This window comes from Strix uralensis, chromosome 2 (assembly GCF_047716275.1).
Source record: "Strix uralensis isolate ZFMK-TIS-50842 chromosome 2, bStrUra1, whole genome shotgun sequence".
Taxonomy (NCBI): domain Eukaryota; kingdom Metazoa; phylum Chordata; class Aves; order Strigiformes; family Strigidae; genus Strix; species Strix uralensis.
In genome coordinates, this window is record NC_133973.1 from 19,155,678 (window position 1) to 19,179,952 (window position 24,275).

The 24,275-nt window shown below is 41.0% G+C and overlaps 1 protein-coding gene across 15 annotated transcripts in view; it reads right to left on the reverse strand.

The window, feature by feature from the left end:
- POU2F1 (POU class 2 homeobox 1) overlaps positions 1-24,027 on the reverse strand; it is a 119,970-nt gene extending 95,943 nt beyond the window's left edge. For all 15 annotated transcript variants that reach the window (XR_012627280.1, XR_012627279.1, XM_074857325.1 and 12 more), the window contains exon 1: positions 23,921-24,027. Coding sequence is in view for 13 of the 15 variants with exons in the window: in XM_074857325.1 (XP_074713426.1) it covers positions 23,921-23,984 (64 nt within the window). In the remaining 2 variants the exon portion in view is untranslated. The remainder of the gene's footprint in view (positions 1-23,920) is intronic.
- Positions 24,028-24,275: the final 248 nt, after the last annotated feature.

The following is a 24,275-nucleotide window of genomic DNA, read 5'->3' on the forward strand; positions in this document are numbered from 1 at the left end:
TGAACCTTATGAAAACATAGCCTTGAGACCTATGGCTTCAGTGTAATCCAAAAGCTTCAGTTAAAAGGTGCTATAAAAACTATATATTGTTTTACCACATCTTGATAACACCACGTTCTATTCTTTGTACCGGAAAAACACTATCTCCCTGATACTGCCTTTAAAATTACTCTACCAGAAGACTCTACCTCTTGTCTTGGCATGACACAACTTCCATGGCAACTAAAAACACCCTTCATGCTTATTTTAGAGAAGACGGGAGACTTATAAAGGAAACTACAGTAGAGGGAACAACTTCCCTCATGACAAGGCTTTGTGCACCGTGCACTAATGGGTACTTAAACAAAGACTGATTCATTTCCTCTCAATTTATTCAATCTTATTTTACTATACTGAAACAGCAATAGCAAACGTTTGACATCACCTTCATTTTAACGGCAACTGATGAAGATATCGCAGACACATGATTATTGCTTCACAACAGCAGCAGGTCATACCAGGCAGTTTACAAATGCCACCTGGGAAGAGCGTTCCTTAAGTCCTTCTGACAATTGCTTACTTCTTGCAGTGTACTGTTGGTGACTCCTCACTCAGCTGTCCCCATATATTAGTAACTGATTTGGGTTTATAACAAAGGATGCTTTTAAGACCATTCACTATTAATTCAGTCAGAAAAGCACGCTGCTACAATAGCTTTTCCATCTGTACAGCATTTCTTTTTCAGGAATCTGACGTAAAAGAGCCAAAGCTTTCTCGGTAGACAAACTTTTCTGTTCTTACTAATTCTTATTTTTGATAATTCAAAGCAAAAAGACTCCTGTCGTCAGTGCTGGATTACTACATCTGTGGTCTTTAAGTGTTAGTGAGCTCCAAAATATCCAAGAGAACTATCCAAAGCTAACCAACTAGCACAATGCAGATATTTGACAGCAATCAGAAGACCAAAGCCTGAACAGACAGTGTAATAAAAGTGCTGCAAAAGGTTATTGTAGCTTGAATAACACTCTGTGAAAACTATAAATTGAATATTGAATAATATAAAGCAGACTGGGGATTCAGAGAAAAAAATATCCGAATCTAAAAATTAAATTCAAGACACTTGCTATTTCTTGGGCAGGAAAAGTAGAACATACCTTTGTGTATTGAGCCGTATCTGGTCAGAAGTATCTTTTACTAGTGGGACAACATTAGCGATGACTTACTCAAGCAATGCTTAATTGAAATATTAGGGGAAGAAGGGGAAAATTAATTATCTATTACTGTACATCTATTCAGTATATTTTATCTAATGATCACCAAATACATCCCAAATATTAAAACCTCAAGCACCAAACAAGGCAGGGAAGTTTCTGATTATTTAGGGGTTTGTTTTGGGGGTGTTTCTGTTTGGGTTTTGTTTACCTTTTAGTTTGTTGGGTTTTTTTACTTGAAAGTGAAAGTAAATCAAAACCCTACAACTTGAGAAACTGAGGAACATGTAAGCTAGGAAACTTGCTTAAAATACCATTTGGAGGCAGTATAAACCAGTGAAAATCTCTGAAGTCCTAACCTCAGTTCTCTGAATTACTCACCTCCACATATTTAAAAGCAGCATACTAATATTTTACTTGTTAATCAACCCTTATTTGTAAGCACTTTATTTCATTTTATGTTTTACTTTGCTATGGAATCTAGTATCTCAAAGTTTCCCTTGCTCTGTAAACACCCAAGTTTGTTGCCTAAACAATATTGCAAACCATTTATTTTAATATACATTCCGTATCTTATTTCTTTCTCCTCAGTTAAGATTGTGGTATTTATCCCGTTGAACTGGTTTTCTTATTTCCTATCACACAATATCCAAACCCTTAAATAGCAAGCACATTATGTATACGAAATACCTTTAACTGAATATGCGCAGAGTAAATGCATGCAACCTTAACGTAGGGAAGAAACAGCAACACCTCAGGGCAGAATTGTGTTCAAGGGAAAAGGGGAATATCTGCTAATACTTATGAAACAAACCCCCTCAAGGAATTTCAGCTGAGACAAAAGAATCCCTAAACAGCAATAAAATTAAAATTTGGTGATGATGGCTAGATGCCAGAGTTGCAATGCTCCTGCAATAGGCAGTGCCTCTCCCTTGCTGGCTCCAAGATCAAAGCTCACAGACCTGTAAGCCTCTGACTTGGAAAGCAGAAATACAATGCTAAGACCTTTGGTTTATTATGCCCCTTTGAAAGACTGAATTTTTTTGACTTTCAGCAGATTTCCACAAGCACACCAAACTTCTGATTTGGGAAAGGTAACATCCAGCCTCTTTTCATGGCTAGTACTGTTGTACAGTGCTACAAAGGAATCTTCAACTACCCCTATTCATCCCCATACCAGCTTTTATTCTTTCGTACATATAGATCTTCAAGATTCACCAGATGTGTTCATCCCGATGAACAGATACACTGCTCCCCCAGATCTAGATGCAAAAGTAAGTTTTAACTATGAATTAATTATAATAGCATTCCTAGACCCTCTGTTACTATCGCAATGTCATTAAATTGAGATGATATAGCTAAAAGTACATTCTCCTTTCAAGTGAAGAGCAATTGTGTACTTAATATTGTTGCTGGATTAGACCCATTCATTTCATAGTGCTGAAGGAAGTCAAAGCTGTCTTTAAGTTTTATAATGAGAAGTTTCCCATTCTGAAATGAAAGAAAGTAATTGGAACTATGGCTACTTCATAAAAGGACAATCCTTTACCTTGCGATATAATTTCCCCTCAGTTGCTGTTAAACAGCACATTAAGTAAGATATTTGTTGTATAAGGGCAAGCAGCCTTTCCACAAGACAGCTGACACTCCATCAAATGGAAGAGTTCAGAAAGAGTACTCATTTCTTCTCCTTTGCACGAGGATTATTGATTACGGCAGCCTTGAGACAGAACAGCAGGCACCAAGAGCTGGGTTCTCAGGAATAAAGTTAGGAAGCGCCGTATCATTTCTCAATATTTGTCCATTCAGTTTTACCTTGAATTAAAGTACGTCATATTGGTAAGACTCCTCTAACAAGCAGAGTGCATTCTTGCAGCATTAGCTTCACATTCAAGACTTCAGGAAGGTAGAGAGTACCTCTGAATTGCTACTCAATTGAAAGGTGATCTAACTGCCATCAGCTGAAAACCCAGGGAAGAACATTTCAAAATTACTGTTTTAAATACCAGAATGCCCCATTTTGCAGCAAAGGCATATGAGAATCTGTTTCTACTAGAAATTAAATTCTGGCACTCAACTGCAAACTTTGCACTGTGCCACCACTTTACAATCCCAACTTGTCATGCATTTACAGACTCTATTCCTACAGAGACTTTCTAAGGGCAAAAACCTTCCTTACTAGAACACTATAAATAAAAAATAGGCTTTTATTACTGTAAACTTGGACTACCTTTCCAAGTCAAACAGCCGTAAGACTTTGTATGCCAAACATTTGTTTCTGCTCACTGGAAGCATCAATGCTACAAGCAGTCTGGACAGCTTGAGTCTCTGTCACAGTACCATCTATCCTTATCTGACCAACCTGTGTCTGGAGAACTTTTCTGTGTCTAGAAGTGAAACATGGCATTATGAAGCTTCCCGTCCCAATGCCCATTTCAAAACACTTCTTATTCAGTTATAAGTAGAACACACATCAATGCTGCTGCTCAAAGTCATCAAAAATACTGTTTTTAGGAAAAGAAACTATTACATGAAGGCCGTCATCTGCCTCAACCACTCAGTGACTCACTACATAAAAATCAGAGTTGCCTCGCAGAAGCAGTATATCCCAGTGTTGTCCAAGTGGACCCATTAAAGCCTACAAAGCCAAGTCACTCCAAATGGGATACAAGTATCCTGTAGCCAGAAACAAGCTCTCCTGGTACTTTTTAAAGAAAACAAGGTATTTCAAGCAAAGAATTTATCCAGGTATTCTGATCTAGCACTGTTCCACTATCTTCTTCAAGATCATAGGTGAAGGAGTCTGTAACTCTTACAATCAATGAACAAGGTCAGGAGACAGTCACTTCAGATACAAAGTTTTTCATCTATGATCCTGCAAGCCTGAATGGTTAAGGACTTTCTCATTTCTGTCCTGTGGGTTTCGGGAAGGAGAAAGAGAGGAAAGAAAAAAAATTACTGACTGCTGGTAGAAACTTTCTCACAGAAAAAAAAGGAGCCCACACCAAAATATTCAAATGATTATCAACCCCACTCCCAGCCCTCCAATTGCCAAAAGAAAACAGTTACTGAAGCCTAGCAAAACATACCTCACTCAAGCTTTTTATTCACAAGGTGGGCTGGAATGCCCTTGTACAGGCGCTACTCTGTCCTAAGCAGCCTGCAACCACTTGGCATGGCTTTATTTTTACATTCAATTTATTTGGGCTTCAGGAAAAAAAAATGGAAAGGAAGCATCTCTCTAAAAAGATTATTAATTAACCAAAAATAAGGTGATATTGGGGGGGCAGGGGGAAGCAAAACGGAACAGAATCAGAGATTGTGTCAACCAAACTAAGTTTACATCACAGAGGACAAACCTCAGAGGAAAGTCATCAAAGGAGGAATTACATTACTCTGATAAAGATGAAGGGTGAACATGAGAGAAAAATGGGAGGAAAGCTGTGTAAGGTTTCACTCATACAAGCGAAAAAAAAAATCCATTTCCATTCTTTCCCTTCTGAAAGGCTATAAAGAATAAAATACTCCAGCTGTTAATTTTAAGATGGCTTTGCTTGCTTTCTTCTTTTTGGAACTTGAAAAGTGATTTCAAACCAGTTCTTACAGTTTTCTCCCCTCATTAGAAAATTCTGATCACACAACTAAAAGCACTGACACCTGGATGAACTGAACTGCTTGCCAGTGTTACAGCAGGAAGAAAGGAGGAGGAGAATTCATCAATTGCACTACTGAATATGAGTTCATTTATACAGAAAAAATGCGCATCTTATTGAATGAAAGCAATATGAAAGGAAAACGCCTCTGCAGTGGCACATCATACAGTATTTAAACAGTCAAGTGTTCAGGATATCTTCTTTAAATATAAAAAGGAAGTACAGATTCTCAAGCAAAGGTTCTGGAACAGAAAATATCAGACATCCATGTTCTTCCTACAACGTCTGTATGTCTTCTTACTGTTGTAAACAGTGCACAAATTACAATACAAACCCACCATCTGAGCTCAACCAGTTGAGTTGTACAGTCTCTAGATTTTAATTTCATTCTGGATCAAAGAATAAAACTATTATAATGCACGTCCATTTAGTAAAACATGATGGTAAAGGGAATTCCTTTATCTTGAAAAAAGATGTGTCACACACACATGCAATACATGCTTTCAGAACTGAAATCATCCCTAGAAAATCACCTATGGAACCTTGTGATCCTCTCAAAGCCCAATAAATGCTGTTTATCTCTGCCGTAAGGGCTGTGGACAACCGTTTTAAAGAGAACATTTCAAGGGCACTCTTCTCCAGTGTGACTAGATATCAACCTTCTATGTTTATTATCCCCACCCTATAATTAATTGTTGCTCTCTACATATGAAAGAATGTTTATTGTAAACATGGGGTTTTTTTCTACTCAATCAATGCTATCTGAGAAGCAAAAGCCAATGCAAACACCACAAATTTGGGGAGCCAGATGAAATGTTAATCTCTGCCTAAAATCTTGAGGTTGCATTACTTGAACACTGCACTTACTCCAACTGCTCTTTTTTAATTACATGCATTAATAGATAACTGAATGACAAAAAGAGTCCACTGATCCTAATTTCTTCTTCACAGTTTGTGACTTTTAGCATTTACTCCACCCAATATTGCAGTTACAACCAGACAAGTATCTCTGTATCTGCTGCACCATAGACATAAAAGTGAAGTTCACCCACGTGATGCACTATTTATAAAAAATAAAGAATATGCAGAGTATTCTTTTCCTATAGAGCTGTTCTTTTCCTGCTATATCTTTCTCCAAACACTTTTTCATGGCTTATTCCCCTGCCTTTGTGCTTCCTCTCCCTTTCTCCCAAATCTTTTCTCCACCATAGCACTGCAACAGAAGCAAGCATGTGTGTATTTGGTAAGCAAGGAGAGAATCTTAAGTCATCAAAAAGACGAGAGCATAAAAATACGTCCTTTCCCAAGACCCCAAAAACCAAAATTATCCAGAGAAAACAAAACCAGAAACCAGCAAGTTTAATCATAAAAGCTGTTGTTAGGTTACTGAAATTAACCCTTCCTTCTCTCCATTTACTATGGAGGCAGCTCACACTTTACTGCAAATGCAATGTTTTAGAAAATTGGATCACCTAACATCATTAGATGGGGCTATCTTGGGCATAGCTATCACCAGTAGTTTTCATTTACAATAATACAGAATACAGACTAATCTTTGAAAGTTCATTAATATGTGCTTATTATGCATGGTAATCTGGATACACAAGGAGTGCTGCTTCACACCTACTATTTGGAAGGAAAGTCAGTCATGATCACCTGAGTCATCACCTACACTGTGTAGCAGGAGCCTCAGTAGGTAAGTCTCAGTAGATTCAAATTAGTTAGGGATACATTCATAAAGCTCTTTGAAAAAAAAAAGACACAGTTAACTTGTTTTTATTTATACAGACAACTTTATCAAACTTTTTCTTGTTAACCATGTATATATTTTACTTTTAAAATACCATTCATCTGTTATTTCCCAAAATTTACATTTGTTTTTAAAGATATATTCGGACTCGGAAAGGTGTTTATCCTAACGCCATTTACATAACAGCCTTGAAAATTCCAAAAGGGCTATAGCAAACCTTCACGTTCTCTTTCTATTCAAGTGGGATATTAGGACAGTTTGTTTCTTCAAGTTTGTGCCTTAAGTACAGTGCCTTCTACTGTGCTTTGGAACAAAAAAATATGCATGGTAACACAGTACTTCAACTGCTAATGTTTCTGATTCAGTAAAATCACAACTTAGTGCCAAAAAAAGGACAGCTAAGTTCTTTATCAAGGAACTGCTGAAAAAGAGTGCCCATTTTTTGAAGAAAATATACTGTACTTCTAGATTTCTGCGTGCAAGGTAATGTTTCGCTATTAAAGCAGTCACAGTAATTTCCCAAACTGATGATTCAATGTCTGTAATTTAATGATTACTGTTGAAACACGATTCATTTTATTATCGATTCATTTTATTATCAATTCATTTAACAGCAATATGGCAAGCAAGAAGAAACAATAGTTGAGGTCACCGTGAAAAAACCCTCATGTAGCACGGATGCTGGCAGTTAATAGTGAGTTGAAAAGTTATGTGCTTAAGTACAACCAGGGTATCACATTTGATGATTACACTCAAAGAATGTCAGAGAATGCTCTGGCAGTAATACATGAAACGAGGAAGTGTCAATTTTTTTTGCTTTCCCAACAAGAGGAAAAAAAAAGGCATTTTTATTGTCATAGCACTTCCAGCAAGTTGATATTAAAAAGGAGATTTCATGCCAAAGTCGGCTGTTTAATCAGATAAAGAAGGCTTTCCTATTTCCCATTGTATAGATCAAGTTGGCTACAGGAGCCACACAGAGCTTTGAGTAGCACATTTTTCCATGAGGGCTGTATCGTTTGATCATAGCAAAGCACAAGGACTGCTGGGTAATCTGAATCAGAGCTGCAGAAAAAGGGAGCCAGGCAGCCTGCTGAGGCCGAGATAACCATGTCACCCCGGCATCCCACAGCACTCCCAGTCGTGGACATAGGCCTAGGTGTGGGGGGGGAATCACCCATCTCCATTTACAAATTTGTCATGCAGGTCTCCACATGGCTCCCAATTAATGCAGTATGTTTTCTCCAAAACTCATCTATAATGATTTTAATATATGCTTAAGGTCAGCCTCCCTGTACTGATGAAGATGCTCCTGATTGCTTTCAAAACATTAAATTTCAAACCCTTACTGCTTTGAAAGGTGATATATAGATTTATTTTTTTTTTAATAGGTCTTTGCAAGAGACATAGCAATTTATGAAGCCAATAAAACCCTGTCCTCTAAAGACAGAGTTTTTGTTAGAGGACAGGACACATCTAAAAAGGTGTCTCTCTACCTGTGATGCTGTTCATAGTCTTCCCCAGCAGACTGGAAGCAGCAAAGGACTGGTGGGTTAGGTCACCTTACATTCAGAATGATGACAGATGAACCCATTGATAGGTTAATAGGTCAGAAGGGACCCCTGAGCAGGACCAAGTTTAGAAGCTCAGTATTTTACCAGGTACTGTCCCTGAAACGCCTCCCTGGTATTTCCAGCCTCCTAACCTTTCTACAGTGGCAAGCAGCCCTTCAAGCCTCCACTTTCTTCTATTAACTCCTTTCACACACTCCTATTCTGAACCAAATTTGGTTCTGGGCTATGAAGTAGGCACTGCAAAATGACCCATCCAAGCATTTTAACTCTCTTCACTGAAATCCTGTTGAAGCTGCTGACCTGGAGAAAAAGTCTTCAAAGCTGCAGCCAAAAAAAGGTACCAAAACACCACTGTTAGTCCTAGCCCCTGAACAAACACAAACTCAAGTCACTATCCGCCACTGTATCCTGAAAGGCAAACTAATTACTTTGCCATACTTCACCAATATTTCCATTCTTTCATGCACCACCAGTATTGGTAGTAACTCGTAAGATAGGTTCTAGTGTCTCTGCAAAACAAAGCATGTAGAAGCTTGTAATGTGAACTAGGCACTAACATACGACCCTGGCTTTATGCTGTATTTTTAAGTAGAAGCAACAGCACTGAGGCAATTCCAATTAGCTTCTTTATTTTCCAAGTCCCAGTGGGCAAGAAAATAACTGGTTCTCACAGAAGAATTTAGAACAGAATAAAAGCTGACACTGGAAGTTTACGGTGTTTCATTCAATAATTCTAAAAGAAAGGGGGGGGGTGTGTGTTAGTGTTTTGTTGTTGTTGCTTCCCCCCTGTCGCCACACTATCATCCCATTCTCTTAAATGCTAAGTTTGAAGAAAGTTCAACACATTCCTTTCTGATCTATATACTGCAGGTAGGCCATATGCCCATCCATTCATAAAAGAGAATAAAGGACTCACACGGCAGAACTTATTCTTGCTATTTCCACTACAAGTTTCCTTTCATTTTCACACACTGAAGTTCTGTAGAGGTGATCCCTTTTTCTAAGCATTCCAAAAAACTTCTGCACTCCCCTTTCACTTTTTCAGAAGAATTTGCATTGCCAAGACACCTGCAGTCCAGAGCTTTAAATTCCCTATCTATTCAGTCTGGTATTAACTGCCATAATACTATTTTTAAATGCAATACTTCTTCATACAAACACTGCTGGGAACTGAATGATCTAATCTCCATGAAACTAAAAAGTCAAGAGTTTTGAGTTAGCAATTTTTCATGCACAGTTATGTCAGTTTGCCATTAAGCAAGCTGCTATTCCTTCCAACAGCTTAATCCTAGAATCCTGGACTAGCCCAGGCTGGAAGAGACCTCAGATCACCTGGTCCAACCTTTTGTGGGCAAGGGAGCTTAGATGAGATTCTTTGGCACCCTCTCTGCATCCTGAAAACCTGCAAATTTCGAAAAACCTTAATGTTTAGAAGTGAACAGAAACAAAAAAACCCACCTAAGTTTAAAAAAAGCTACTCTGAGGGTCACATAAACCTAGTCTAAAGACCAAAAGCTTTAGCAGTCAAATCGTATCAGTACTGTTAAATTACTAAAACCCTCCACGTACACAGGCATTATAGTAAGATACAAATGTTTACAGTTTTGAAAAAGCATTCAGAGAATTTAACACAAAATACCCCATCAATAGCACATTCATGCTGATTAAAGAAAAAAGCTACTAATTCTAAGCACAGCTGTTACCAACATAAACCAGCAAATCTTCAAGTACAGGACCTCTGCGCTTAAGTAATGGGAACAGCACCTGCAACAGTATTTTGCAGTTTGCTCCCTGGTAGTAGTTCATTAACAAAAACATCTATTACATATTCTTAACTCCAGTTGTAGCATGTCAGAATTCAACTTTTATGATATGCTTATCATAAATGACAGGCTGCACAGGATACTTTTTCTTTTCTGCAGAAAGACAACTGCAACTTTGATTTTCCTGTTATGTTTTTCATCTTCCTTACATGCTGTCCGTGACATCCTCCCACTTGCTAGTGGGTGCTTTTCAAGTCTCCATCTTTCTTCAGAGGAAGAAAAATGTGAAGAGCTCATTTAATTCAAACATCACCTAAATTGTACTGAACATATATCCATTTAACGCAAATGATCACTGCAGCAGTAAGCCACAGGAAGAAATCAGCACATCCTAACATTTTCTTCTGTTATTAGAAAGGCTTTAAGCACACTTACAACAACATACTTAAGCCCTACCTATACATAGAAACTACCTTTGTCAAAAACTAAGCCAAAGGTGAAGAACCTTCTACTTGCCGAGGCCAAAAAAAGCCTTACAAAAATACATGGCATACCACTTTAACACACTTTGTGCTATTCACTGATAAGGTAAAGTCAGATGGCCCAGAAGTCTCAGGCAACCTTCGAGTTAAACCAATAAGCCAGCTCTAAACAGACACACAGTTATGTCAACAAAAGAAATGCAGGCTAGTTAAACTCAATGTTTTCATTGGCATTTTTACTGAGGATAAATTTAGAAGTCGTATCACTTTAAAAATATAGGAAAAATGCTAAATACTTCTCTTCGACTATCAGAAGGCAATGGAGGAGAGGGTAAAGAGTATGCACTGAACAGTCAGCTCTGCTACCTGCGAAATGGAGGTGCACAACCCGGTGATAAATGGAAGTGCTCAGAGAGCAGAAAACAGCTGACCATTTCCGAAGGCTGATGAGCATGAAGTTTCCTGGTACAATTTGCAGGTCAACAAACCCTTGAAAAGAGACTAAGAAAACATTTCACCTGCTTCAGAAAAGAACCAGACTAAGAAAGGCAAGCCAGAATTGAACAAATTACTCTGGGAGAAGAGACATAACAGGAGACTGCTACTCTCACATTTTCAGTTTTAAAAGTACATATATTTCTCTCAGCTGAAGAGAATCACATCTGAGGGGTGAAAAAAAAAGTATTTTCCTCTTCATTCCCATCAGCCAACTTTTTGGGCTAGTATAGCTGAAACAGGTCCAGATAAATAAAAATGTAAGGTCTCAGTTTCCCAGATTCTGGGGTGAATTTAAAGGTAAGCAGCGGTTCTGTTTACTTTGAGAGAGAGATCTGGATCATATTAGTCATCATTATCACATAATAAACAAGTCACAGTATCATGCGCAGATGCTTTTTGGTTTGCTAGCAAGATCTGAAGAAAACTGAGAATAAAGATAAAATACACTGCAGTGAAGTCACTGTACTGAATTCATGACATCATAATTGTTGCCATGGCAACTAGCTAGTATCAAGCACAGAACACTGCCTTCACTGCAGAATCAAAAAGCACCTGTGCTGCCACAAAAGAAACATTCTTATTCAAACACAAATCTAGTCAACAACACAGGAAATAAGATATTACTGTAAGTGGATTGCCTTTTCAATACCTCTTATTTTGTTCACCTGGTGTGAGACTTTTTAAACACTTGGGCACACATAAAGAGGTCTGATAAAGTATACACACAATAAAAAGAGTCTAATTGAAAAAAATGATGGTTTTCATCCACAGTGTTCCTCAATTTTTCCACTACAGAGTAATTCTTCTTTGCACTTTCCTATGCATATGACTGCAGTCACACACAACAAACCTCTGTTCAGACACGAAGCAGAGGGCAAAAACTCCAAAGAAAAAACACATCTTCCAGTTCTTATTTCAACAAGCCAGGCAGATGGTCAAACTGGAACTGTCATACAGCAGCAGAACTAATAAAGAAAACATACTCCACATTTAGAGCCCACAACTCCTTTTGTTTAAGGACTGCCCCAGCAGGGCCTTCAAACACCAGCCGCACATTTTTCATGCACTCGCTAAATGCAATGCTTCGAATCTGCAAGGCTCCGTAGCTTTCTAGTGAATAAAAACATCTTCCCTCTTCCTCTAAACAGTCCTCTTTTACATGAGGAATATCTGCTATTCCCAGCTCCTCATCACTCACAAATACAAAAGCTTCAGAAATGAAATCTTTTCCAAAAAAGCTACGCAGTTGGCAATTTATCAGGTCACAATTAGGTTTGTGGCTAACGGTTAAGTATTAAATGCACAAATGCCACATCTGATGTTGCAATCTCAAATATTTGTTGAAATAAATCACTTAGTATTACAAAGGCACATACAGGAAAGCACACCTGAAAACTAACTACTTCATATTAACTTGCTGAATAAAAAAGTCAGAGCTGTAGGTCAGTAATACCAGATAGCATTTCACAGTTCAACCTTAAAGTTGATTAGCACCAAAGAAATTGTTTCAAACCAAATTTTAACAAACAGTATAAGGTATAAAGTATACTTATTTGCTACCTCAGTGGTTCTTAAAGAGCAATCCATAACTTATTGCTGGACCAGAGAACACTTCTACACAACCATACGTAATTAGTCAATGTGTCTGAACAGTTTCAGGATGCACTGATGGCTTTTTTCAGATTCTAAGAAAACAAAACTGTCCTAGCTACCAATTAAACAACAGCACCACATTTCTATACTGGCTTCATGCCTTTGTTGGAGACTCTATTGCTATGAAGTACATTGGTTACACCAAAACCAAATGACAGAAGTACTGAAGTAACCTGCCTCTCCAGTCCTCGCTCTCTTTATAAAGGCTGTCTCAACAAATGAGTATTAGGATACAAACAAACAATAAAACGACTTTCAGATACAGATGGTTAGTGGACAGCTGTGTCCCATATGTTTCTGTCTTCAGTGTTCTCCTAAGACTATTTCACACAACCAAAAATAATGATCACTACTTGAATGATGACATCATGGAAATCCCCAGTTTAACTAACCTTCCGCAATGTGAAGTGTACTTGGGAAATGACTGTAGTTGACAACACATTCTAAGGAAATTGTTGAGTGTGTCAATCTACTCCCTGCCACTGAAAAGTAAAGAAATGAACAATCTTCCACATATTTTTAAAAACGTTAGGAACAGATGCTGCCTTTGGTAATAACTTGTGTGTACAAGCTTATATCCTAATACGGTTAATACAACTGCCACAAACTCAGAAAACTGAAAGAAGCAAGTTGTTAATCATGTTACAGCAGAAATGCAGAGTTCTCAACTTCTCTGCAATTCTTAATTTCTTATTAAATTTCTTAAACTGTCTGTATTATACAACTTACACACCTATTAGCGATGCAAATATAGGACAAATGGCAATGACATTCCCTTCCTCATTAGTAAACAGCATTTCTAGCTCTAACCCACACAATATGAAATCACTACTTAATAAGTAATAAAAAAAATACACTGTGCCTGCAGTTAATTTTGTTTTTTGAAAGACTGATCCCTTAAGCAACTAATGTGTCTTCTCCAAGCGCACACAGATGATTACAGATTGTCTCAAGACTTTAGAAAGCTTTCGATATAACCTTAAAATTAACTGATTGAATTAGGTTTTCCTCAACAGTCCTTCTGTTAAGTCTAAGCTCTGCTTACGTTAACACTAGATAGGGGAATGAGAAGATGTAGGTGCTGGCCCACCTTTGTACATGGTATTTTTTTTTGTATTATTCATTTACCAATATTATAACAGAAGCAACAACTGAAGATTTTCTGCTATGATCTTTAGAGATGCCTACAACACTTGCAAACCTGACTAGACACACCACAACACAAAGAAACATTACCTGTCCCCTCTCAGTCCTCCAGCAAATGAAGTTGAGGGGGATCTAAGATGACAACTATTCTAACGCTTTATATCTTTAATCAAATTTACATATAGCAAATCCTTCCCACTGTTGCAGAGTTCATCACGCACAATTACAGAACACTTAAGCATATAAGCGCTTACATACAATGCAATATCCTTTAAATTTAGCTGTTAGTTTATAAATAGTTATGTTTATATAGATACTATTAAAATGCATTACAAGACATGCATGGATCCATTTTCAATTTTAACTATGTTGAGAACACTATTAATGAAGTAGTTTTTCCCAACAGAGGCATGGCTGAAGCGTGTTCTCAGGAAGTTTTAGGGCACTGGGCTTTCGTCAGTCTGTAGTAACAAGTCCCTTCTGCACCACTGAACTGCACCCTGTAAGGTGCAACCATGTTGCAACTAGGTTCCACATCAAATAAAGCCATATCACAATAAAACAGCATTTTCATCTCTGAGAACTGAGAGGAGATATTCTTTACAATGTCAGTCTCCCACTGTAATGAGAAAAGGAATAGTCTTGAAATAAAACTAGCTCAAAAATTATAAAGATATCTGCAGTCCCTGTCTGCAGGATAATTATCAAACACACCCAAGACCCTCAGTGGGTCCTTAAGGAGTTGAGAATCCACTCAGTTGCAGATCTTTTCCATGAAGTAGTAACAGAGGCTGTATTTTTAACACCCAGTCTCTTATCTTGCCCCTAATCTTCCCAAAGTAAGAGGGCAAAAGAGCTTCCAGTTCTCTAGTTCCCTGGTAGGGAACTAGAAATTAGTAGGACAGCCTTTGGAGCAACCCTCCAGTTGTTTCCCATAGCCGGAAATGTGCAGAGCAGACAAGGAACATCACCTTTCCTTGAACTCTTCTGGTGCTCCTGAGCACTTTAGGATAGGAAAAGAACCACGTGGAAATCTTCAGATGGACTGAGAAATAAGTGAGAAGGTGTTTTCTTTTTGTTCAAAAGAGAATAGTAAAATCACCATACCGGCTCTGACCAAAGATCTATCTGACCCTCCTCCAACAGCAGACACCTAGGAAAGTGTAAAAGCAGGGCAAGCACAGGGATAGTTCCTCTGATTACATTCCCAAATGTTCAAGAATTTGCAGCTCAGCACTTGCCTCAGCCAGAGGTGAAGAACATGCAACAGACTGCTTAGCCCTTCTTTGTACAACCTAACGTGCTGAAAAAAATAAAAAGGGTAAGCAGCAAAGGCTAGTTTAAAACCAGACACATGAAAAATTTCTGCAACTTTAGAAGATCCTTCTTCTGCAAAACTGAGTAAAATCAACTTTGGAAAACGATCAGGTTTCTAGTTTACACTTTCCACCTGATGTGTTCTCATCTGAGAACTCTGACTAAAAGTCTGCCCTACCACTGCTGCTACTTCAACATGTTTTTCTAGGGTAGTGGTTGGCAAAACTGAATAGGCAGCTGATGGCAACTTCCTTACTTTGGCACACCCATCCTAACCAAAGAGAAGCTTTGCTGGCAGTAAAATAATAGTTGGGTAAAGGTTAGCAGTGATGCGATTCAAACAACTTGCTGTGTGAGACTGACTGATCTTAAGTCAGAAGCTCATAGACCTTAGACTAAAATATGCCTAAGTGTCAAGTTCTCAACTGTTCTGAAAGACACTCCTAAGTTCCCAAGTTTAGCTAGCTTTGTAGCCATAAACTGTCTAAAGTAACTATATTCTGACTGAAATGGAACAGCAAGTAAAGGTAATCTTATGATAAAGTCCATTTAAGGGAAATGACTTGTAAATGGCAAGGTTCTCTTGAGATACTGGAAATATTCATAACAATTTACACTGTGTAGTGCAGATTGACATAAATTCAATAACAGAAAAGTACCACTGGAAAGTTCAATAAAACCCGAAAAGGACCACGTCTTTCTAACACTGAGAACAGACACCCTCATTCAGAAACAAACGTTACAAGTGGAAAGTTACTGCTCCCTTTGCCCTCCTACCTCCAGTTTCTCCACACAATCCCAACCCATTTCTGCCAAAAGCTAGGACAGTTTTACATAGGCTCTGTCAAAACAGACAATAGTCCAGAAAGTGACGGCCCAATACTCTTCCTGCTTAGGTTCCCACTTCTTTTTGGCAGCAGCCCACCCTTAAATTGGATTAAGTGTAACATGAACCATACCCTCAGGTATGATGACAAAGCAACTCAGATGATCCCTCACTCATAGATTTCAATCAGAATTATCTGGGCTACTTTAGGCAGCTTAGATCACAGTCTTTACTAACCCAGCTAATTTTAACTGAAATGGATTAGACAGTACCTGGATGGACAGACCCACCAACAGATGCAGGGGAACAAGAAACTCCAACAGTCAGAAGCAGTAATGTCTTCTACTACTACAACCAGAGCTAGAAGAAACTGTCCCCAGCCCAAGCTTTCTGGTACTTTTTCCAAAGCATGTGTGCACACAGGTGTGTGTACATGCATTGGAGGATTGGGTGGGAAACACTTCCAGAGAAGCTGGTAGGGAGGGGAGGTAGCATTTTGTGGCATATCCATATGTCTGCAGCCCTAGAAATAAGAAAATTCAAATATCTATTTAAACCTGCATGTGAAAATGCAAATGAAGGCGATAACCTACTAAAGATCAGCAGGTAAGAAACAAAACTATGAATAATTAGAAAGGCATCTTTGCAACAGGATTCCCAGAAGAAATTTGAATCTCATTTCTCCTTCAGTAGACTGTATTAACTAATAATATTGAAATAAGTGATTCATCAAATGTCTGAGTCATTTCTACCTGTATTCACTGTATACTCCTCCCCCCCAGCTATATCCAAGTAGTATAAAGCTACAACTTCACACTGGTATGGTCAGGCACAAATTACTAAGTCACATGGTATTTTTCAAATAAAACTGAATCATCGAAAGGACAAAGAGAACAAATAGCAAAGGAGCTCACTGCAAAAAGGATGGTGACTTCCTACCAGCCCTTAAAGAAAAGGAGGGGAAAAAAGAAGCAAGCGGTATCTCCAGCCTGATTCAACAGGTTTTTCTACATTTATTTTTAAGTCCTCAACTGTATTTACTATTTTAGTAACTTAGCTGTTCACATCTTCCTTTTCCAAAACTTCATGCCCTGTCATACAGTGACAAACATGTTATATATGCTACTTCATCCCTATAGAGCCAAATGTTATTTCTGGGAAGAAAAAAATAAAAGTAATGATGAGCAAAAGGTTCCTTGTCACAATATCACGATTTATAGAAAAGCTAAGTCTGTCTCAGAGTGATCCTGTTAAACGGCTGAAGCAGTTATGCTTGGGGTTTTTGTGGGTTTGTTTTGGTTTTTTTTTTTTTTTTTAAAGGTTACCTTACAGGGATATCAGTCCAAAATTTAGGAGAAGTAACAGTGTCTGTAATTTCCCAAGTACTTTTGCCAATATGCCCTTTTAAGACACAGCCCCTTTTAGAGAAGTGTCTCACTGTAAGCAGCACTAAAATAATGGGAGCCACTTAAAGGTCTCATCCACAATTTTTATTTAAGAGTTTCTGTCGTGGCTATCATTACTGCAATCATACCTAGGACAGCACAAACCATGCCAAATTTTCAGCATCTATTGGTTTCTAAGCTACTCTTTTACACAGGTGCAGTTTCATCACTGGCTTCAGTGATTTATGTACAGCCTGCTGCTAGAATAGGAGGTCCAGCATAGTGCCACTGGCTATACATTCCTATCACCTCTCTTGGGCCAGTACCATTTTAGATCCACTTGGGTTCATCAACTCAATCAGCTGTGGTTTCACAGTGGTTTATGTCAATCTAAACACAAGGCCATACAATACAACTAAGCTAACCAGAATGCTTGCTGCTGCTTTTGAAAACAGGAAACTTCATTTCTCTTCTTTCTTGTCCCTTCTTACACTTTCACTCACTTGGTTCTACCCTCTCTCTTGCACTTGAAGGCCTTCGTTGAGCCAACTTCAACTCGCAAACCAGAGAGCTAAAATGATCTGGGGCTAGTTTTCCACCAGGTTAGCAAGTTAAGCTAGAGCACCCTGGAAACCAGTTAAGTGCTAGGACAGGTGCCAATTAAGTGGTAGGATCACATGGCTGAGAGCATGATTCCCCATTTATGCCAACAGGAAAGCCATCAGAGAGAATGAAATTATGAGAAGACTTGGGTCAACATGTGTGCTTCTTGTTCCCCTCCTTGATTGGTACTGCTACTTGCCTAATCTCATTGTAAGCCAGTTCAGAGAGCTAAACCAACAAACAAACTATTCATTATTTTTGGCAAAGCTTGTTTTCTCCCAATTTAATTCCCTGAGCTAGCTCAGCAAAGGAATCAGGCAAGCATCTGCACCAGTGCAGAGAAGGGGGCAGGAACACACAGGGAGATGAGGACAGGCTCCGGCTGATTTAAACTGTCATTGAACCGCATACCCTACAGCAGATCGGCATCACACTGTAGTTAGAACTGACAGTAATCTGTGCCTTTACAACAGGAGGCCTTCATCACCGATGAGAGTACACGAACAGGACCAGCACTGAAACATCCTAAGCAAAGTTTACCCTGGCACAGGCATGGATGATTACATGTAAGAGCAGAAGCAGCACAGTACTCTTACCTTCAGAAATACTACAAAACACTGGCTAATTATTCCCCCAGCAACACCCCCTGTGAAAATGTGCTCTATAATTACCATTACACAGATTTAGCCCAGAACAGCAAAGCAAGCAAAATGGGTGACAAACTCGGGGTTGGAACCCAGTAAATCCTCTATACCAAACCAACACTTCATCACTCAACTGTGTTGTTTATTAACCCTAAACTAATTCAATTAGCCAGTAGCAGTCTGTTAAAAAACTCCTTTTGCAAAATACTTTGTAATACACTGTAGAGCTCATAATTTATAATACAGCTATGTTCACAAATGTGGGTATTTCCTAGCTAGTTGTGAAATAAGAAACTAGGAAAAGGAATAATACTGAGATTTTAAGTAATTATTTCCTTTTCTACAGAGAAAAATAAGTGCACAAGCAGCAGCATGAGGGCCTACTCACACAATTCAAGAAATTTAACGCAAAGAACTATAGGAAGGAAAATACATCTATGTATATGTTTTTTCTTAGATTAGCAGTTGTCAAAGTTTCAAGTGAAATACAAGCAATTACTTAATATACACTAACCAAGACCAGGATCTTTCCTTAAATTTATCTCCCACGCTCAGTCCAACAAATCCCACGCTTAACTTGCCCTGTGTAACAATGTAGCACGTTAGGAAAAGTGATGGGAAAATTTGTTAACACAGAAGCAAATCTCTGCAGTAGTAAACAGCCAGCACTGTAAGTCTATCCAGCAACATGAGATAGTCTTTCATTCACATACTAGCTTAAGCACGCAAACCAAGCATATCACATTTGGGACACAAGTCATACTTAATTTTGTTCAACACCTTCTTTTGACAACAGCTTTGTCACACAGACTGAAAACACATATGTCATAAAAGACAATCATTTGCCAGGACTGTCACTGATTCTCTCAAGACAGAAATAATAAAGCTGTAAGTGCAAGTAGCAGAGGCTGCTTAATTGTCAGCTGTATAAAATATCAGTATCAAGATTATTGTCCTAAGGGCAGCAACAGTTCAAGGAGAATAGAAAATAATGCTGGAAAAAAGGTAAGAAAATTAACTGGCTAGATTTGCACATTAAAGATGCTGTAATCTGTTCTGAAGTCTTGAACTCCACAGGAGCCAAAATTTGCAGAAAGCAAATGAAAACTTATTGCATCCTACGAAAAACTTCTGCAAATTTGCCAGAGAACCAGGAGAGAAAACCAACATGTCTACGGAGGAGACAAACACTATTTAACAGAAAGGAGCTGGATGACAGATCAGTCAAAAACATTCTGGACAGCACAGACAAAACATTTACCCCAAAATTCTCTGCATCCTCACACATCTGAACACAAACAGCAAAAATGTGCTACTCAATGTGGGATTTACCACTTGAAATTTGACAGCTATTATTTGACAACGGTGTTCAAAATCTCATTCTTGTAACCAGCGAGCAGAAGCAGGAACAACACTCCTTCACACCGCATAAGAGACTCCTAACACAGATTATGTTGGTGCTTCCTAGGTTTAAGGGACAGACTGAGCTGAAGGCTACCTCACTGATTCTGTCAAGTGAGGCAACTCCAGCCATCATCGCCATTACCTGCTAAGACAAGCATTCAGAAGCTATCCACGTTCAGCATCATGAAGTCAGTATTAACACTTACTTGCTTGAGTTATTACTGCAGGCTAATCTTTGAGAAACTGTTAGTGACAGCAAACCTGAGATTTTTTTCCTCTTAAAATGACAGAGTGGGAAGCTCAGACTTCCCTCTTCCTTCTAGGAAGCGAGGAGCAAGCTCTAGCTCCTCTACCTGTGAAATCACCATACTGACACACACCTTCCCAATTCTGCTCCACATGCAGCAGCATGGCTACTGCCATAGCTTAGCCTATTTTCCAACCAGCTGTTAGACCGGTCAGTTTTGAAAAAAGAAAAGAAAAAAGAAAAGAAAAGAATAAGGAGGCAGAGCCACCTTGATAACTGATAACTCAGGCAGTGGTACTATTTCATGAGGAGGACAAGCCTTCTTCCTTCTGTCCCTAATAAAAGCTGAAAGGACAGCCAAAATAGGAGAACATGTTCCCCTGGTAAAAATTAGGAAGCACTGCAACAGCAGCACAACCCCCGACTCTCACCACAGCCAGGTAGTCCATAAGGAAGAAAAAAAGTTTCTTTTACTCTCCCACCCACCACTGATAGAGAAGGTCCAAGAAGCAGCTTAAAATCTGACACCTACCAGTGTTAAACTAACATAAAAGTCCTTACTCAAGACTGAGGAGCAATACCCACGCGCTAGTCTCAGCACCTTCCGACAAGTGAAGATGACGCCAGGGTTTGGGAAAAGGGGCTTCCCACTAACATGTTTCCTACGGGCTTCACCGGTGAAGACACATTTCTATCCGCATCATGTTCCGGTAAAACTTTAAGCTACAACACAGGCACACAAATATATGTTTGAGAGAAATACATCTGTATTTTGGCATGTAAATACCTGAATTCAAGAGTTATAAACCCCAGCTCGGTCATAAGACTACACAAGGCCACTGTCCAGTATTCCATTCTACAAAAATTACTAAAACGTCAGTGACAAAGAAATTTTGTTTGCAAGATGCAATGTACATTTTTATCATGCTGGATAAAATATCTACAGTCTCAGCAGTGGTTAAATTGCTGCTATAAAGGAAATTGTCCTCAGATAAATGGTTTCCCTATGAGAAGGTTTCAGTGCTACACCTCACCCCAGGTCAATAAATCAAATTAACTGCACCTTGTCCTCTGGCCAATGACATCATCGGCTTGACCACATCTTGTGAAGCGAGTGCAAAAACATATGCTATTTAAGGCATGAAATCATATTACTGCTTTTTGTCCAGCCAGCCTTGTGCTGTTGGTCTGTGAAACAGTCAGTCACCTGAACAGTCTCATTACTGCTTCTACAGATTTTTTTTTTCTTCTAGTATTCAAGGCCTGTCTTCACCAAGGGTGAAGAAAAAGGATAAATAATCTGAGTCGTTATTTCTTAAATCAAAATGCTTTTCATTAGCTGCAGCGTAGTATTTTGTGACAAATTAAATTTAGAACCAAACTACAAAATATGCTGTCTGCATTTGTATGTGACCTCTCTTCCCAGTCATGTTTCAAAGATGTTTACATGCTAATCTGGCACTGCTACTTTGAAGTACCCTGCTGTTAGGTCCTTTTTCTCCACAGGGTGAAAACAATGGTCACTAATGAAAACCTACAGTTTTATCTGAAACCCATCCCTGCATAAATATTTTTTTTTTAATTACTGCCTCTTTCTAATAAAGTAGTCCATTTGTTTTCTTTCTAAGACGACTAATATCTGGTTTGAAACTGAATTACTCCAGACAATTTAAGAGGATTAATTTCAATTTTAACTTGGTGTTCTTATGACACAATCACAGAGAACTTATCTTCCTTTCTAGACCCTGTACTGCCTAGTAGTATCTTCCGTCTTGAAAGCCAAATCTAAATGAAAGAAAAAAAAAAAACAACCCAGAACAGTCAGATACAAGCAGCGACAAAAGCATCTGACACACTGCACTGTTAAACTGCATCCACATTAAGCAAAAGGAAGGTGAATAAGATTATCTTCAATGTATTCAATTCTGTTTGTGTTCAGAGGGAGGAGGAAAGCTGTTCAGATTTTGAGTGTGTCTTCTATAGCTCTCTCAGTGCCAGAAAACGTAAATTAGAAGCAACTCTCCTTTAAGGAAAAGAATCAAGGACAAAGGGACCAAAAATGCCCAAGCCTCTGAAAAGCAGATATGAAAGAAACAGCTTTACAGTCCTGAGTTGCTATAAATTAAAAATAAGCTCCTTATTTAAAAGACATGAGTGTTTGAGAATCTATGAGCAGATCTGATGCTGCTCAAGCCCCAGGAGGGTTTTGTTTTTGCTGGCAGGGGTGGAGTGGAGATGGGGGGGTCATTTTGGTTATTAGTAAATAAATCAAGCAGCAGAGTGAGGCCTAGGCGCCTGCCAGAGGAGCCAGGGCCTAGCTCTCCCCCCTCCTCTCCTCACACAGCCTGGGTTTGATCTCGGGGCCCTGTGGGTTGCCAAGAAAATTTAAAAAAAGCGAGAGAGCGAGAAAGAAGAATCATATTGAACCACAAAAGCACATGGGGCGAATGTAAAATATAAACACGGCGTTGGGCTCTGAGTGGCTGTTATTAAAGGTCTGAATTACTAAACATGAGAGGCGGGGAAAGCCAGGCGGCCATTTCAATAATATAAACCTCCCCGAATTAGACATTATTCAAATGAGAAGGAGAGGGGGAGAGAGAGAGCGAGGGAGAGGGACGGGACCCGCACCCCCAGTGCCAGCCCACCGGGGCTGCCGGCACCACCACCCGCCCCTGTGCCGGCACCCAGGGCGAGGGGCCGCGGGCCCGGGGCTCGCCACCCAGGGGGCCTGCAGCACCCGGCTCCCCCCAAGCCCTCGGGGCTGCGGAGGCGGGAGGGCAATGGAGGAGGAGGGCAAACACCGCCGGGGCAAATCCAGCCTTCGGGGGTGCAAACACGCGGCCTCCCCCGTCGGAGAGGGGCACGGAGAAACTCTGCCCGCACACCCCCTCGAGCCACCCCACACTGAAACTGCCCTTTGGGGCGGGGGGGGGATTTAAATAAAAAGCCAAACCACGCTCTGCTCCTACCCCTCCCCGAGGCCATCCGCACCCATCTACCCTATGCCTGCAGGCCCCAGGCTCTGGGGGAATAACCCTGGCCGGGGGGGGGGTGTGGGGGAGGGCTGGGGGGAATGAGAGATGAGGGAACCAAGCCTTTCACCCTCACCCAGCCCCACCGAGGGGCCAGCACCCCCGTCCCCCTCCGCCCTGCCGCCACCGTGCCGGCGGGGGGACCCTGCCCCCCTCGGGGGGCCGCCCGCGTCCCCCCAGCCCCGGCGGGCCGTGCCCCCTCCCGCGGCCCCCGCCGGGACCGCTCCAGCAGCATCCCCCCGCCACCCCCCACCCCCCAGCCATGAATATGTAAAGCGGCTTTTATTGTGGGCGTGCGGGCCGGGGGGGGGGGCCCGGCGGGGTGGCGGCGAGCCACCTCCGACCGCTTTTGGGTGCGGGGATGCCTCCCCCCCTCCCGGCTCCCCCCCACCCCCCCGCCGCCGCCGCCTCCCCACCCCGACCCCACCGCCTCGCCGTTGCGCCGCCGCCGCTGCCCGCGCCGCCGCCCCCCATCGCCCCGCTGCCTGCCCCGGCGCCGGTGCCCCGGCGTGCGGGCGGGTGCGAGTGCGGCTCCGTGGGAGGGAGGGAGGGAGGGAGCGTGTGTGTGTGTGTGTGTCTCCCCGCACGGGGAGGCTGCTTTCCTTCTCCCCCCCCCTCCCCGCTCCCTCCTGTGCCGTTAATTATAATAATCCTGAGTACTAATAAATTATGCTAAGCGGGGCGGGCGGGCGGCGGGGGGGCCGCGTGTGCGAGTATGAATATGAATATGTAAAATGCAGTAATGATTACCTGCCGCTGCCGCCACCGCCGCCGCCGAACTCTCATCTTGACTCGCTGCTCCTCCGTCCGCCATTTTGAATATTTTAACCAAAATCGGCCGCCCGATAAACCCTCCCTCGCTCCCGGCCCCCCCCCTCCCTCCTCCCCTCCTCCTTCTCCTCCTCCTCCTCCTCCTCCCCTCCCCCCGCCGCGCGCCCCCTCCCCCCGCCGCCCCACTGCGCAGCCGCCAACCCACCGCGCCGCGGCCCCGCTCCGCGCCTGCGCAGGCTCCCCGCGCCTCTCTCCTCCTCCCCCGCCCTCCTTTCCCGGCCGGCGAGAGGTGCGAGGCCGCGCATGCGCCGAGCCACGGGACTCGCTGCCCCCC